Source organism: Lynx canadensis, chromosome D3, assembly GCF_007474595.2.
Source record: "Lynx canadensis isolate LIC74 chromosome D3, mLynCan4.pri.v2, whole genome shotgun sequence".
In the NCBI taxonomy this organism is placed as follows: domain Eukaryota; kingdom Metazoa; phylum Chordata; class Mammalia; order Carnivora; family Felidae; genus Lynx; species Lynx canadensis.
The window spans coordinates 65,723,489-65,738,505 of NC_044314.2; the positions used below are offsets into that span (position 1 = coordinate 65,723,489).

The 15,017-nt window shown below is 42.1% G+C and overlaps 1 protein-coding gene across 2 annotated transcripts in view; it reads right to left on the reverse strand.

Annotated features, from left to right (window-relative positions):
- Positions 1–12,601, reverse strand: part of CLTCL1 (clathrin heavy chain like 1) — a 103,150-nt gene extending 90,549 nt beyond the window's left edge. For both annotated transcript variants that reach the window (XM_030336529.1, XM_030336530.1), the window contains exons 1-2: positions 12,541–12,601; positions 1,473–1,680 (exon numbers count right to left, since the gene is read on the reverse strand). In XM_030336529.1, coding sequence (XP_030192389.1) covers positions 1,473–1,680; positions 12,541–12,582 — 250 coding nt within the window. In that variant the 5' untranslated portion in view covers positions 12,583–12,601. The remainder of the gene's footprint in view (positions 1–1,472; positions 1,681–12,540) is intronic.
- Positions 12,602–15,017: the final 2,416 nt, after the last annotated feature.

The window sequence follows — 15,017 nt, forward strand, 5'->3', positions numbered from 1 at the left end:
GGGTGTGTTGCCACTTTGGTTGGAGGGATTGAGAGCATGTAAATACCGAGTTCTCTCCACTCTCCTACCACACTCCAACAACTCCCTCTAGGAGATCCACAGTGCACACCGGTATAGAGAATCATATTAGAGGACCAGGAAGACTAAATTGCTGGTTGTCTCTCAGACCCGCTTAGAATACCAAACAGCAAACACCACAACAGATAAGGTCTCTCAAAAGTATTGCAAAATAGGGGTACCTGGCTGGCTCATTTGGTAGAACATGTGACTCTCAATCTCAAGAGTCATGAGTTCAAGCCTGACATTAGGCATGGAGCCTACTTTTAAAAAATTAATTAACTAAAAAAAAAAAAAAGTACTGCAAAACAGAAAATGCAGAAGAACCAAAACAATCATGAAGAATCCATAGGGGTGCCTGGGTAGCTCAATCTGTTAAGCATCCGACTCCTTTTGACTCAGGTCATGATGCCACAGTTCAGGGATCAAGCCCCACATTGGGCTCTGCTTCGAATTCTTTCTCTCCGTCTCTCTCTGTCCCTCCACCAGGGGCACTCTTGCTCTCTCTCTCCAAATAAATAAACTTTTTAAAAATAAATAAATAAATAAATAAATCCATAAAAGTTAGCAATTTCTTCAATTAAAATTAGTTTACATCGTTTACACTACATGTTCAAAAAAATACTTTGATAAGAAATAGAGTTCACAGAAAAAAAGCCATTTGAATAAAAAAATTTAACTATTTTTTTTAAATAGAAAGGTCATAACTCCCATATGTCCATTTACCTACTGAAAGGACAAAGTAGACCCTATTTCTGTAACAAAACAGAAGCACAGGCAAAGCTAATATTTGGCATTCACAAATTTTAGCTCCAGAAAGAGTTTTCACTTTTCAAGGTAAGTGATAACACATTTTGCATTAAATATTAACAAGTCCACTATATACATAATCCTTTCAATTTCCCAAATCATAGATTCTATATTCTCAAAGTAACTAGAAGATTTCAAGCATCCAACATCCCCCTGAGTTCAGGGGAAGTAAAATTCTATTAATCAACAACTATACTGTCCTCAATGTGTTTCACAAGAGAAGCAGTACCTTGGCATACTCTAGGATCCCTGGAGCGCCACTGTAAAGCAGCCCATTATGAGCTCAAGGGCACCACACAGCCCAACTGGTAAACATGTGCAGAGTAATATTGGCCTTTCCAGATGTAGCAGCCATGAGGATGAGACACTGGGCATGCACTCCCTCACGTATGTAGCAGTATGCATGATGTCACAAAAAGCCCAGGTGCTCATGGGCCTCTCATTAAATAAGGTATGCAAAACAGCCTTGGCTAAAACTTTTGTAATTAAGTTTAGTATTATTGATGACACTTGGCTGTAAATTTATTGACAGCTGTCTGATATGTAAGGTAACAAATCAGGTAAAGTGAGGTAAAATTCCTTTCTGAAAATACTATCAGGCTTACCTTTCAAAGCTATCACCTTAGAGGCTGGATTCATGATGGCACTTTCTGCAGAGATGGGCCGTCTGATTGGTGCCATTGGATCACTCACGTCAACAATCACTACCTGTGCCTGCTCACCAACCTTTTCTCGGACACATATAAACTTATCAGATTCCATGGTCAGTGTGCTGAATCCAATGTTGGCTGGATTAATTCCCAGGTTTTGGAGCTAAAGAGAAAAAGAAAACATTTGATTAAAATTAAGTTTTTCCTCTCTGAAACACAGTATATCTAATCCATTATTTAGCAAAGTCTAACAGAAGGAAGAAAAGTAAAACAAGAGTTTAGAAAACCTTGGGGGCACCTGGGTGGCTCAGTCAGTTGAGTGTCCAATTCTTGGTTTCCACTCAGATCATGATCTCATGGTTCATGAGTTCGAGCTCTGTGTTAGGTTCTGCGCTGACACCACAGAGTCTGCTTGGGATTTTCTCTCTCCCTCTCTTTCTCTGCCCCCCCCTTGTGCTCACTGTCTCTCTTTCTCTCTCAAAATAAATAAACTTTTTAAGGAAAAGGAGTTTAGAAAAAAACTTGGCATTAAATAACTGAGGCAAACATTGACTTGTGTTTCTATACCTTTAAATTTTTTTTTTCAACGTTTATTCATTTTTGGGACAGAGAGAGACAGAGCATGAACGGGGGAGGGGCAGAGAGAGAGGGAGACACAGAATCGGAAACAGGCTCCAGGCTCTGAGCCATCAGCCCAGAGCCCGACGCGGGGCTCGAACTCGCGGACCGCGAGATCGTGACCTGGCTGAAGTCGGACGCCTAACCGACTGCGCCACCCAGGCGCCCCGTGTTTCTATACCTTTAATAGGTACAGGCAATGCATCAACAGTAGGCTGTGAGTCAAATCTCAAGGGGCTTATAATCATACAGACTGATGAAAACACACAAGAATAAGGATAATGCCAGGAAGAGGGAAGGATGCCTTGAGCAATACAGACAGGTAGACATCAGCTGGGAGGGGGTGGAGGAGCCCACAAAGAATAACTCACAGATAAACCCACAGTTGAGGAGAGCCTCAGCAAGAAGGTGGTCTTGGAGAGGTGAAGGCAGGGGAAAAGAGGGGAAAGGAAGAAAACCAAAACCAGTTTCTCCAAAAGCAAACAGTAACAAAGATCTAGCCAAGAGTTTTTCTTTTCCTTAAAGCAACCCCACATATCATATTTGATTTAATTTCTCAGTCAGTTTAAATATTTCTTGGCATGTCCAAGGAAAAGTCAACAGGTCTGGTACATCTTTGGAGGTAGATGGATTGCTTGACCTTGTGTAAAACTTAAATCAGGAACCTTTCTTCAAAGGTCACTTTTATACATAGTGCTTGGTTTAAATAAGAACCAAGTTTATTAATGAGATAAACTTCAATGAAAAACCCTGGGAAAACACACACTCAAGAGAACCATGCTTATATCTATAAAATTCCCCTGCCCCAATTTACCTTACAAGGCACCTTTGTTTCTAAACATTTTTCTGCTCAACCCAAACCTTACTGCTATTGACTAGACTCTTTAGTTACCCTGTGTGATCTTGTATAAAAGTTTACGCTAACAACAAAGATTGGGAACCACTTGTTAAAAATAATGATCAGTCTTTAGAAGAAGCACAGATGAGGCTATTCATACTGCCAGTATAATTTTTTATTCTATCATTTTATTCCCCAATGAACTCCTTAAAAGCAAGGATTATATCTTATTTGTCTCTTGTGGTACAGATTCTAGCACATATTTAATATTCCAGCTGCTGAGCAGGCTGCAGGACAACAGGTCACCTTATCTGACCTTTCTGCTAACCCAGGAGGGAAGTATGCTATGCACAACTTACATTAGTACAACACAAGACTTTTAGGTTAAGAAATCTTCCCAAAGCCACAATGCTGATTAATGATGGAGACAGGTGTGAATAAAGCTTGTATTCTAAACCACAATACTGTCTTGTTTGAAATTCTCATTTTATTTTCACTCATCTGAAGTAGGAGCTTAATGTAGTAAATGCAGTAGTATAGTGAATCAAAGTTGAGACTTTCTCACAGCAAGTAATTTTCATACATTAATTTCATGAGTACTGAACACATGCTACCTGCTAATCACTAACTCTGAAAACAGTAAGATATATAAGATATAGTCACACCATCCAGAGCCCACAGACCATGGAGACTAACAATTATCAGTAGGTTGAACTATATGAAGTTGCTGATAGGGAGACAATGAAAAGTTCCTTTGGGGGCAGAGAGAGGGAGAGAAACAACAGGGTGAAAGAATGTTCCCAGGAGACCTACCTAGTCTTCCTTTTTTTTTTTTTTTTAAATTAAATAAGCATTATACTATGTAAGCATATAGTAACATTTGGAGAGCCCCCTAACACTCAAGCACCCAACACTGTTAAATCTTTACATTTCAAAAAAAAAAAAAAATCTTTACATTTCAGAGCCATACACTTAAGTGGGCCTACATTTTCTAAATTTTCACTTTATTCTTAGTTTGGGGATGTTGGGTTAATATGGCAACATTCTGATTTCAACTCCAAATATCATCAAGAATTTGTACCCAATCTCTTGAGTACAGTAAGTTCTTAAATATTAATGATTATGTCCAGTTTCTTACACAAAAGCATATACACACATTCAATGTACTTGGAAAAGGTAAAAGTACCTCACAAAGGAAGATGCTGTTTTAACAGCTGAGAACAGTGTACCCAAAAATAAGTCAGAGACTATTAGAACTAGAAGGAAAAAGGTGGTTCTCAACCAGGGGTAGTATCCTGCAGTCTCTGGAAACAATCAGGGGCAATCTGAATTGTACAATGACTATAGAACACTACTAGTATTTAGTGGGCTGGGGCCAGGCATGCCAAACACAGGACAATCCCACAAAAAAGAACTTTTAGATATAAAATAGGAAATACCACTGAGTTTTACTCTATATGCAGAAACAGAGTCCCAGAGAAGTGGTGTGCCCAAAGTCATGTTTTCTCATTAGTTAATAGCTACAACTAAGGATTCCTGATTCCTATAATAATTATTCTGAAAGGCAACACAGCTACACATTTAAAACAACGTATATACAAGTTAAGCAAAAGTACACAAGATATTATTTAATAATCTTTTTCAGTTCTTAAGACCTGCAATTAAATGAATCCAAATTCAAATCTGACACTGGGGAAAACATAAAAAGAAATTACTCATCCGACAACTCTGTGGTTTCTATATTTAAGGGGCTTAGGGACAGCAGTATGACTGGGAAGGCTGCAGCTGTGTTTATACAGGGCTGTTGGTGAAAACACCAACTGACCATACCAAAGAGCCAGAATGTTCAGTTGCAATAATATCCCAGGTTTTCATGTCTCTTGTCTCTGAAGATGCTAGTCCTTTCTCCTTCTGTATATGTCTCCTCAGGCTCATTCACTGCCTTATCACAGTGCCCATCAGGTGGACATTCAATAATTAATTAGTAAAGAAGTTACTAGTTTTAGGCAGTCAAGAAAATAATTTAATTTTTAAAAATAGATTTTGTATGTCAAACTTACCACAAGCTTTCTCTTAGCTTAAAGAGGGAGCCTTGTAAATGAGGACCCATGAAGAATGAGGACCTATGAAGAATGAGGACACAGAGGTCTTTCCTAGAACTATCCTAAAATTCTAAGACTAGATTAGTTCAGAACAGTTTAAAAACTACATCTGTGTAGTGCTTTACAGAACCTCTCTCAAATTACACCAATGTAGGTTTTCTGTATTTTAAAACCAACACATAAGACCCTATATTTATACGTGTTAAATGTCAACTAGTTGGATGCCTGCCTGTCAAGATCTCCTTGAATACTAATTTTGTCACTGAACTTTGCTAGCCCAGCTCTGCGGCATCCTTCTTCAGCCAGCCAAGAGTTATGGTAATCTCTCCCTGGCATGGAGGCCACCAGCAGGCCTTAAGCAAGAGAAGCAAAAGAAGAAAATATGGAATAGACTGAAAGCAACAGATTCAACAAAGAAAGCAATGAAATACTTACAGGATGGGGGGCGGGGGGGGGGTGGACAGGGTGTCAACAACTACTGCCCCAGAAGAATATCAGTAAGCAATACTGTCAAATATATGCTGCAATCTTTATATAATCTTAAAAGAAAGATCTTCAAATTCTGTTAAGTTACAAAAGTAAAAGGAGGGAATTTCATAGCAGGATTGAAAGAGATATGGTTTCCTTAATAGTGGTTTCTTCTGGGAAAAGGGACCCAAAGTTTGAACATAAAGGTTTAATTTTCATTTATACTATTCTTCCTATGTGTATGTATTACTTTAAAACTTGTTCCAAGCAGACTTTGCCCCAGCTACAGAATGTTTCAGAAACTGGTGGAGAGGGACCTTGACTAAGATCTTAGTACATAGTAACTCTTTTAATCCAATAAACTCAAAAAGTACTGAGAATCTTGTGCAGTTCAAGGATTCTGAACATTTAAATATGTTCTATGATCATAATTTATTCTTCCAAAGAGGACTTGCCCAAATTCATTTTATTCATTCATTCATATATAAAATACATATATATGTGTGTGTGTGTGTGTGTGTGTGTATACACACACACACACACACACACACATACATACATACATACATACAGGGAGAGAGAGAGAGATAGCACACGAGCAGGGAGAGGAGCAGAGGAAAACAGACTCTTAAGCAGGCTCTACGCTCAGCATGGAGCTCAACGCAGGGCTTGATCCCATGTCCCTGGGATCATGACCTGAGCTAAAAGCAAGAGTCAGACGCTCAACTGACTGAGCCACCCAGGCACCCCTTGCCCAAATTCGTTTAATATTTGCTCACTTACCATACCACTGTTGTGGACAATCTCACAAAGGCTGACCCTTCCACACACCCTGGGTGACCACTTTGTAAATAAGAAAGTCAGAAGGTAAATGATTGGCCTAGTATCTACTTCCAATACAAGGATCATCAGTCTACCAACAGGCAAAATTTAACAGCTTACACAAGACCTTAAAAACATTTATATGGGTGCACAACAATTTCAGTACACAAAGAGCCTACTGTTGTTTGCCTTAGTGTACCAAAAACCGTTTCACAAAATGGCAACCTAAACCAAACATGTAGTAGGCTGTGAGTACACTGTCACCTTTCAGAGTGACTCCCCAGGGTCTCTCCAGCAGACGCAGGTGCTCATGAACTGTTTTCAGTTCAAGCTCAATCTACTCTTTAGAGTGCTGCCTTTCCTACTCACATGTAAAAGGCTTCAAACAACAAACTCTTTCTTTAATTATGAATGACTAAAAGATTGATTCAATCCAGCTGCGTGTGAGACTCATCTGGAAAGAAAGGCCAAAGTCCTCACTTCTCAGAGATTCTGATTTAGTGTTTAAGGTAGGCACCTACAGAGATGGGCTGGGAAGCACTGATTAAGACTAGTGACCACCTTGCTCCTATAAGTAAATTATATGTAAAATAGACCACCTCGGCAGACTCTGTATCTGCTTTTTGTTTTTTTATTTTTATTTAGACTCTGTATCGTTAAGAATATCACCTCAGAGATATGCTACATAATTGAAACCTTGAGGGAACATGTTTATATGTTCTCTGTTTATTGAGCTGTGCCACATTTCAAAACTCTTACAGCCATTCCTCTTCTGAATCAAGGTGTCATTAGTTCCTAGTCCTGTCTCTATTTTCAGCACAAACAGCAACAACCTTCAAACTTAGATATCCGAATATAAAAAAAGTTCAAACAGTACAGGGGCGCCTGGGTGGCTCAGTCAGTTGAGCAGCCCACTTCAGCTTAGGTCATGATCTCACCGTTTGTGGGTGTGAGCCCTGCATCGGGCTCTGTGCTGACAGCTCAGAGCCTAGAGCCTGCTTCAGATTCTATGTCTCCCCTCTCTCTCTGCTCCTCCCTTGTTTGTGCTCTGTCTCTCTCTCTCTCTCTCAAAAATAAATAAACATAAAAAAAAAGTTCAAACAGTACATATAATACAAGAAAAATATTTCTGCAGAACTAGTCTTCCTCTCAAAACCAGGGTGACAGGATAAATAAAGCTAAATAAATTGCTGCAATCTTAAGCTGAAGTGGAAGGAATGCTTTATTACAATGCATTAGATATAAAAGTACAGCTTCTGCTTTGGGCACACTCCTGAAAAATTGACTGTAGAATAAAAGTTCCTATACACTGATTTCTACTTTCCCACTGACCATTAGAAAACTATTGTTTTTCCTCTGGGGAAAATCTGGCCCAAGAATTTTCTTTAACTATAGTTTTACAAACAAAACACAAAAATAATTCTTTTATGAGGGGCACCTAAGTACCTCAGTCAGTTAAGTGTCCGACTCTTGATTTCAGCTCAGTTCATGATCTCGCAGTTTGTGAGATGGAGCCCCATGTCAGGCTCTATGCTGACAGCATGGAACCTGCATGGGATTTTCTCTCTCCCTCACTCACTGCCCCACTTCCACTATCTCTCTCTCAAAAATAAATAAACTTTAAAAAAAAAAGAGAAAAGGATTTCCAGGGGCTCCTGGGTAGCTCAGTCAGTTAAGCATCTGACTTCAGCTCAGGTCACGACTCACAGTTTGTGGGTTTGAGCCCCACGTTGGGCTCTGTGCTGACACCTCAGAGCCTGGAGCCTGCTTCAGATTCTGTGTCTTCCCCTCTCTCTGTTCCTCCTCTGCTTGCTCTCGCTCTCTCTATCTCTCAGAAATAAACGTTAAAAAAATTTTTTTAAAGAATTTTCATATGAAACAAACCAAAATTAAAAACAGGAAAAAACCCAATTGAGTCACAAATATTAAGTGATGTGATAGACAGAAACCATATTACTTAATGGGGCAGAAACAAAACGTCAGTGTGACAGGCAGGAGTACTCTCAACAAAGTAGACTTACAGTAAATTGTCACAGGTGAGCCATATGGAGTGTCTAGAAAGGCCTACCAACTTTGTCATTAGACAATCTACATTTTAACTAATCAGTCATCAGCTATACAAACATTTTAGTATGAAATTGACTTCATTCCTTCAAAGATCTCAGGGTCTATTATGTACCAGGCAGTGACAATACAACTGCAGATAGAAGGAGATCCTGAGCCTGCAGTCCAGTAAGGAAAGTGACCACTTATACACCATACAGTTACCTCCATCATGAAGGAAGCCCCAAAGCCATGGGGGCACACAGGAAGGGCTCCTAATTCTGACAAATCAGGGACAGCTTTCTGTCATTCAAGCAGATAGATACCAGAGGGCTAAGTAGGACTTGGCTGGGTAATGTCTGAGGGGAAGAATGTTCTGGAAAGAGGCAACAGCATGTGCAAAAGCCCACAGGTAAGAATACTGGGCTCCAGAGAAGGCCCTGGAGGACAAGATGGGGGAGCAGCAAGAGAGCTGAGCAGGTGCTGGATTAGGCAGGGCTTTACAGGACATTTGGGAGTCTGGCATTTTCATCCTGGAAGAAGGAAGCGTTCATTGATGAACTTTAAGCAGATGTTTAACCTCTGCGATCTCTTTGCCTGTGTGCTAGAAAACAGAGGGCAAGACTTGAGGTAGGTGACCAGAGACAAAGTTAGTGCAGTCATCTAGGTGAGGAATGTTGGCATAGTCCGGGGTCATATCAGTTATGATGAGAATGGCAGAATGATGCCCAAAATAAATAGAAAGAAGAACCAAAAGGTTAGGAAGAAGTCATGGCTGTCTCCTAGGTTCACGGCTGGACACTGGAGAAGATACATGTTTGGTGAGAAAGAAGAACCCTATTTTGGAACATGTTATGTTTGAAGAACCTACGGATCATGCAATGGCCTTATCTAACAGACAGCTGTCATAATGCCAATAACTGACAAGAACAGAACATTTTATTATGTACTGACACTGTCCCACACCTTATTTTATCACATTTATTAACTCAAAACCTCACAATAACTCTATGAGGTAAAAACTATACCTTTTATCTCTATATTACAATTACAGAGATGGAGGCACAAAATGGTTACAAAATTTCCCTAATTCACTTGACCAGTAAGGGCCTGAGTCCAGATTCAAATCCTTACATTTGGCTTCAGTCTGTGCTTTTCACCAAAGGCTGCTATTGTCTCTCCCACATGCATCTCTGAGGCTCAGCAAAAAATATGCAGCCTGCATGGAAACACTGAGCATATGGGAATACATACAAATCACCCAGTAGAGCATACAGAATGAAAAGATAAAGGCGCTCAAGAAAGACCCCAGGCATATGCCTAAGAAGAGCCCACAAAGGAAACTGGGGAGTGGGCACAGAGGTAGGAGAAACCTTTGGGACACTGTGGTATAACCAAAAGCAATACAGAAAGGGACATGAGGAGGCAGTAAAGCACAGTGTCAAATGCATCAGATGTCTGTGATGCTGGGGTTGGAGTTTATTATTTTTTTGTAGCAGAGATTGGCAAACTACAGACTGTTTTTGCATGGCCCAACTAAAAATGGGTTTTACATTTTTTAGATGGTTTAAAAAAAAAGGAGGAAGGGGGTGCCTGGGTGGCTCAGTCAGTTAAGTGTCTAACTTTGGGTTGGGTCATGATCTCACAGTTCATGGGTTCGAGCCCTGCATCAGGCTCTGGGCTGGCAGTGCACAGCCTGCTTGGGATTCTCTCTTCTTCCCTCTATTTCTGCTCCTCCCCAACTCATGCTTTCTCTCTCTCTCAAATAAATAAATTAAAAAAAAATGTTTCTTATTTTTAAAAAAAGGGAAAAATATGTGACAAGAGACAATATGTGGCCCTCAAAGGCCTAACATACCTACTATCTGGTCCTTTACAAAAAAGTTTGCATGACGACTTGTGACCTTGGCAAGAACAGGTGCAGGGGAACAGTGGAGGCAAAAATCAGACTGCAGGTTACTGAGGAATATAAGGGAAGTGATGGAAGGATAAAGTAATTCTTCCATGATGTCTAGCTGTGAGGTAAGAGCGTCAAGGAGATAGGAGAGAGGGAGAAGTTTGTTTGCCGTAAAGATGGAGGCGATACCAGGGAAGAAGCCACCACAAGGGAATGGATGAAAACATAGGAAAGAGAAGATGCTACTGAGCAAGGCCCTCCTAAAAGGGGAAGGATGTAGGATCTACAACACAGAAAAGAGGAGGAACCCCACTTTTGAGATAAAAGGAAGGCAGAAAAGAGTGACTGCAGACAAGTTTGTAAGGCTGCAGGCATGAAGGTGAGGAATAGCTCAGTTTATGACTTGTTTCTCCAATCATCTGCTGCCAGCAAGGGGGAGTAACAGGATCAGGGATTTAAGGAACAAGTGGAAATTTTGAAATGTCTGCAGCTACAGAGTGTACAGTCTAGAAAAACAAGGAATGCAGAGCAACCTCAACACCCGGTTAATGCTGGAGACCACAAGCCACATTTACATGACTTGTATGCTGCAAGCCACAACTATTTTCCAGATAACAAAATGTATCGCTTCAAGAAATGAACTTCGATAGGAATTTAAATGCCTTGCAGCTTACTTGCCTTTCGAAGAGAACATATTTATGTGGCTAAAGCACAGGCTTTGGAATCAGAGATCAGGGTTAGAACCCAAACTGTCACTTATTAGTTGTGTAATTTTACTTGAATTACTTAACCTCTCTGTGCCTCAGTTATGAGAAAGATTAAATGAGATTTATAAAATACATTAGTATAGTGATTTACAAAAGAAATGGCTCAATAAATGATCATATTATATCATTATAATGAGCAGCAATGATAGTATTTTGATATTTCACATTACTGTCAGGAGATGGGTATTCAGGAGACTTCTACCTCCACACAACTGCAGCTATATCACTAACCAAGTGACCGCAGCAGGATACTCTGGTTATCAAGTTTCCAATCTGCATAATAAGAGGATCTGACTGTCACTATCAGGGCCTTTCCCATTTGGATAGAGTTAGAAGTGCTCTGTGCTGTGAAAACATGACCTTCCAATCCACCCCATTCCTTGGAATATCACTGTGTAGTACAAAGACCTGAGTCTGAATCCCTCTCTTGTTTGCTGAATGACTGGACCACTTATTTGACATCTTTGTGCCTTGATTTCCTCACCTAGAAAATAAAATAAATCATATGGATCTTATGGGATTGTGATGATTTAACAAAAAGCATAGAGACAATGGAAACTATTCATCTAGCCCCCACCTCCTCATCTATAAAATGAGAATCATATCAGCCTTCACAGGTGTGACATGTGCGTGTGATGTGAGTGAAACTGTACACTGTGCCAGTACAGAACCCTTGGTCAAACACAGGCAGCCAATCTTTATTTTCGTGAGGCACAACTCTATTAGGAGAACTTAAGATACAACAAACTGGGACCTCATTAAAAAGCTAAACTTGGGGAGGGGGTATCGCATTAAAAGGTGTTATGAAAACACACCATGCTCCCTTTTCCTCTTTGGTCACACGATTTGACCATCCTTCCCCACGAGATCACCCCAGTGGCTGGGGTAGTCAACAGACGCAAACTCAGGTGTAAGGGTCGAGAGATGCAAAAACGGGGAAATTAGGCTCAGACACAGATTTTAGTGGTATAAAGCTTGCGACTAGAATCCGTGTGCACCGCTCGTCAGTCTGGTTAAAGCTCCCATAGGCACTGAAAGGGGACATTTCGGCAGATCTTCGGTTCCCATCACCCGGCGCTCTCAGCCTGCATGCCATCGAGGTCGGAGCCGCCCAGAATGGACTATCGTCGCTACCGGATAACGGGTTTCTGCGACCAGCACACCTGGCGGGGCCGCACGTGCGGGCCACCGCGCCCTCCCACTGCACCGGCCGGCGCGCCTCCACACCGACTAGCACTCCCGCCCCACCACCCGCCCCCCCCCCCCAGCCGGCCCGAGTCTGTGCGCTGCGTCGCCTCCACCCGAGTAGGGGTCGAGGGCCAGGGGCTGGAGGTCTGGGCAGCCGGCCAGTCAGCGGCTCCTGCCGGGTCCCTGGAGAGGTGGGGTGGCGGGGGGCGCGGCTGACATACGGAGCGCTCGACCCGCAATGGAGTCTGCCCGGCCTCGGTGTCAAGAGCCCAGGCCTCACCTGGAAGTGCTCCTGGAAGCGGATGGGGAGGATCTGCGCCATGGCGGGCGCGGTGCCGAAGCGGCGGCGGAGACAGAAGCGACGGTGGAGACAGAAGCGACGGTGGCGGTGGCTGCGGTGGCGGCAGCTCCCCTCACGCTCTCAGACGAGCGGCGGCGGCAGCGGCCGCGCAGGCGCATTACCCCGGCCCGCGTCCGGCACGCGCTCCCTACCGCATAGCCCCTGCGCGGAATCACTCCGCCCGCCGCCTGAGGGTCCGCGAAAAGTAGTTCCGCGCGTAGCCGCACTTCCGGCACCTGGGAGTAAGACCGAGTATGCCCTTCCCTAGGGTGGTGGTCACGGCTGGTGTGCGCGGGAGAGTGGAGGGGTAGTAAACTAACGCCTGGCCGATGGCCTGGGCAGGTGTGCGCGGGAAAGTGGAGGGGTTCCGGGCTAACCCCTGGCTAGTGCCCAGGCGGGTGTGCGCGGGAAGATCGACTAAGTCTGTGGCTGCCGCAAGCCAGTGCTCAGGACAGGTGTGCGCGGACGGGGACTAGGCGTGGGATGCCCTCAGCAAATTTCCTGTGGGATAGGGTTTTCAAACAGGTAAACCAAGACTCGGGACTGCCCTTGCCTAGAGCCTTCCATATGTAGGGGGTGGCGGGCAATGGGGGAAGTTCTACCTCAAACTCTGGACAGTTAAGAGACACCCTTTTATTCAGGCACAGATGTCCCAAAACCACCGCAAAAGGAATCTCAGAAGTATGTGTACCCCGCTCCTGTAGGGAACCTTTCCTGGCTCATGCAGTTTCTAGACAGTGCTATATGAGAATATCAGTGCGGAGAGCCTGCAAAGATCACATCTAGCAGCAGATGACCAACCCAAGGCCACTGAGGGTCACCTGGATTGTCTGTGGTCACGCAATAGTAGTAGCAGTTCCGGAACTAGAGTCCACACCTGCTTTGCCCAGCGGTCAGTTGCTTTCTGAGGCACCATTTGACGATGTGTTTTGCATGCAGATGGCTCAGCTGCAAAAGAGAGGTTTGTCAGGGAAGGGAAACCTTTGGTATTCCGTGTACGCATTCCCACAGTGTAATGGATACCCTGTATGCTTCATGTTGCTCACTGGTAATTTTAAGAAATTAATAGTCAACCGTGAATGACACAGTGATTGTGCAATTATTTGCTTTATAATCTAGTATCATCCAAAAATGTGTTAAAGAAGAAAACAGACTGCTTACTTTCAAATTAAATTTATTTTCCAGTGTCAGCCAAAACCTTTGCAGACTGCCCTTTCAACATCTGTGTAGCCTCATCATCTAACAATAGAGCCGACTTTTGCCAGGGGTAGTACTACTCAAATCTCTCCATGTTGGCAGTAATGCCTATGACCCCAAGTACTCTGTACACCAAATGCTTTAATATTAATAGTATCATTCCCTAAACTACCATCTTCCCCCCAGGGAGAGTGAGGCTTAGGGTCAAAACTAAAAACTTACATCCTAGAAGAATTTCAAGAAAATTGTGGTTAAGCAAAATGAAAGGATTGTTAATAAGTCTGGACCTCGCTGTGTGTCTATACTTCTAAAGGAACTAAACATTCTGATTTAAGGATTCTAGTACTCTCACTGCTGGTGAGTGACTTACATATTATATACTTACATATATAACTGTATATACATATATATATACATGTATATATATATGCATATAAATTGTTCATCAGCAGGTCAAAAACTTGGATAATGCTGTGATGGAAGTGTATGACGAGGGCAATTTTGTGATATTTATGCATGTACACTTTAGTGTCCTACCAAGTGTATCTATTTTACAGTTACTCTTGCAGACCTTCATCCTACAAATAAAATTCCAAGGAAAATTAGCAGTTCATGGTAAAGATAGATAGATAGATAGACAGACAGTCCCAGACACATAACCACTCAGGGAAACAAGCCACTACAACAAAGAACCAGGAAGACCAAGAAGCAGATACAGACTCACAAAAGTTGAGAAAATGAAATTATCACAAACAACTTTTTCATTATTATATTCAATATATTACAAGAGCTAAGCAACAGCTTAAAAATACTTGTGGGGAAAAAATACATGCAGGAAACCTGAAACTAAAGAATGACCAAGCAGACTTGAAAAAGAACCAAATAGAAATTCTAGAAATGGAAAATGTAATAGAGGACAGTAAAGCCTTGGTACAATATTGTAAGTGGGCCCCAAATTCTCTAATTGTATTGTGAGGTAAAATGAGAATAGAGGAAGGACAAGCATGTGAACTGTATCAGTCAAAATCCAGTTAGGAGACAGAAACCACACTAGTTCTTTGAACAGAGGGAATTGAATATAAAGAGTTAACATGAAATGAAATTATTAATTAAATAACTGCAAGGGTAAAATAAGAGCGCCAAGTTATCATGGAGTTACAAGTGTAGGAATTAGCTACCACTCCTAGAGCTCAAGGATGAATAGAAAGAACCTGGAAATA